The following is a 2,799-nucleotide window of genomic DNA, read 5'->3' on the forward strand; positions in this document are numbered from 1 at the left end:
TCGTAGACATTCTAGCCAGGTCGTAGTGATTTCAAAATGGCAGAATTGCTGTACAATGCATTGTTTTTAGGTCTATTACGCAAGTGTCACTTTGTTTCCGCATACTCTGTTGCTTTTCGCTGCTTGCTCACTGCGGTTCCTCAAGTCCGCTTATCACCACGCATAACTGCATGGAGAATTTTGCAGAAAACATGACTTGAATGTGAGAATGAGTGAGATAACTCACTTTTTATCTGTCATCATAGCCAATGCACTCGTCACTATGCCGTTATGTTTACTAATTGCAGGGGTGCTAATTAGTGATCGGGGGGAATATCAGCCCTTGTAAAATATTCTGAGTAGCATATGTGTTAAGGAGTAACATTCTAACTACAGTTTTTTTGGAATTCCTCATAGCCTAGCGTTACTGACTCAGGTAGAAATTGTTGGATATTTAAGCGACTAAATTCCTTACTCTTCTCCACGACTCGTGTCTGATGAGGAAATTGAACCAATTTCATCTATTTTCGCCGTGTTTTAGGTACGGGTAGAATTATTCACATGGTTAAGCTAGGTCCTTCATGATTTTATTACTCATCCACCGCTCTTCGATTTTCGGTTCGGCAGTAGGGACAGTGCCAAGGTGGATGTTGTAATGGGCCTCAGCGACCGCACCGACGTTTCTCCCTACGCTCACGGTCGTGCGCTCTCCACCGTCCTTTACGTGGTCGACCTCGTAGGGAGTTCCGACTCTTATTACAGGTTAGCTTCCCCTCACTTCTCGTCTTCCATATTTCCAATTCCCCTCCCAAAGACCTACTACATTTCTTGCTGCTTAGATTATTATTTTTGGAGCGTTCAGTTGATTAGTTTATCCAACCTTGTACCAAATATAAATAAGTGCATTTGTTTGACGACAGCTCTTCACTCGTAACAGTCATCCTCAAGGTAGAAATGTGAAGGAGTCCATCTCCGGCGATGAGCTGCGTCGGCACTGGGTTCGTCGTGCCTAGGGTTGCATAGTCACGGAGCGTTACGTCAGTCTCTACGTCGTCAGACAACAATTGCACGACCTCTTCCTTGAGAAGATTGGCATCCCCTAGAAGGTGGGCTGTCAATGACTCGCGGATGCGTTTAGTCTGTTTGTCTTATTAACTCACGTTTTGGGTCATTCATGGAAATCTGCTCACTTTATATGGATTGCTTTTCCCGTGCAAGAATATGTTTTATCCATTGAAAAGTGCTGATCAAGTTTCCGACGTGTAGACTAGCAGAGCCTTAATTTGTCTCCCCTTCTTCCATTGCATCACTTTACGTGGTATGTTGGAAGGGTGTATTTCTTCGTAGTATGAGTTGCTTAGTTGTCTCTTGTATCACCGAGTCTTTTAAAGCCATATTGTAGTCATGTGATTGAGCTCTTCTTGTCCTAATGACGACGTAAATGTTCCCGATGGAATGGTACCAGTGGTGCTGGAAATATTATTCATCCTGACTTTAATCATGCCTTGATTTGTGGAATCTGGTCACTCACCAATTGAAGAGCTCTCTCTAAACAACGGTATGCATCGAGTTTTTTTGTGTGCGTCTCAAATGCACCTTATTGTTGATGTTGAAAGCGTGAATAGTAGTTGGAACCTTGAAACCCCTTTGACATCTCCGTGGACTGGACTCACTGTTGGTTTTTGCAGTTTTGAAATCGTTGTGACTGGCAACAAGGCATAATTAGTGCGAATACTTTTGCCGAATAGTTGCGAGACCAAACAGGTAACTTTTCAGGCAGCTCATAAATCACGTAACACTTACGCAATGTGCCTCTCTTCTGACTGACCTACCATTGCAGCAGTTTGAGGTGTGTTCTTCTGGCGTCAAGTATATGTGACACACATTCTTCCCACGAAATTTCCTCCATAACCTTTTGCGGCGCCCCTTAGCACATCCATTCAAACTAATTGGCTTGATAAGCAAAACTTGGTAGTTTTAATTCAACGCGATGCAAAGAATAGTGGAAGCGGAGTGCTAGTGATGAAAGAATAGAGGTAGGCAGTTGACCTTGAGTCAGGTTAGTGACTAGTTTTTTGACTACCATGGGCACAGTTGAGTAGATATAGCGGAATCCGTTTGCAGGCTTGCAAATTGCATTTGAATGTGGGTTCTGAAGGATTGCAATAGGACCTTTTCCTGTTTGATATTGGTTTGATTGAGCAGGTCTCATTGACGTCGCCCCGAATGTCTGTTGACCTTGAGTTAGGCTTGTGAATCATTGCCGACCTCCGTTGACACAGTTGAGTAGATTTAACTCAACTTTTCATGCTGACAAATTGCACTCGCATTCGAGGTTTGAAGCATCGTTTTGCGGCCGTATTCTGGTCACTTTTGGCTTGACTGAGCAAATCGGATTGACGTCCTTGCGAATGACCGTTGACCTTGAGTAAGGCTAGCGAGTATTTTCCTGACGAACATGAGCACAGTTGAGTAGATTTAACGGAACTCGCTTACATGCTGGAAAATTGTACTCGAATGGGAGATTTGAAGTATCGTATTGTAGCCTAATATTGGTCAGTTCCGGTTTGACTTTGCGAATCCCATATACTTCTTTCCGAATATCTGTCGACCTTGTCTTACGCTAGTGAATGCACTGAGGCCGTCCTGTTCACCGTTGAGTACATTTAATCGAACTCGTTTCTATTTTTCCAAATCGCGCATGAAAGTGACATTTAAATGATTGCATTGTGGTCTGTTCTTGGTTAGTGTTGGCGTGAATCGTATCGGCTTCTCTCGGAATTACTGTCCACCTTAAGTTACACTAGTGAATACATTCCG

At 43.3% G+C, this 2,799-nt stretch overlaps 1 protein-coding gene across 1 annotated transcript in view; it reads left to right on the forward strand. All coding sequences in view use genetic code 11, as the record gives it.

The window, feature by feature from the left end:
- Window positions 1–2,799, forward strand: part of EGR_10307 (hypothetical protein) — a gene marked incomplete at both ends in the record, with an annotated part of 10,860 nt that overhangs the window by 1,285 nt on the left and 6,776 nt on the right. Inside the window, one exon of the mRNA XM_024499556.1 lies at window positions 554–741. Coding sequence (XP_024346038.1) covers window positions 554–741 — 188 coding nt within the window. The remainder of the gene's footprint in view (window positions 1–553; window positions 742–2,799) is intronic.

This window comes from Echinococcus granulosus (assembly GCF_000524195.1).
Source record: "Echinococcus granulosus chromosome Unknown EG_S00207, whole genome shotgun sequence".
NCBI lineage: Eukaryota > Metazoa > Platyhelminthes > Cestoda > Cyclophyllidea > Taeniidae > Echinococcus > Echinococcus granulosus.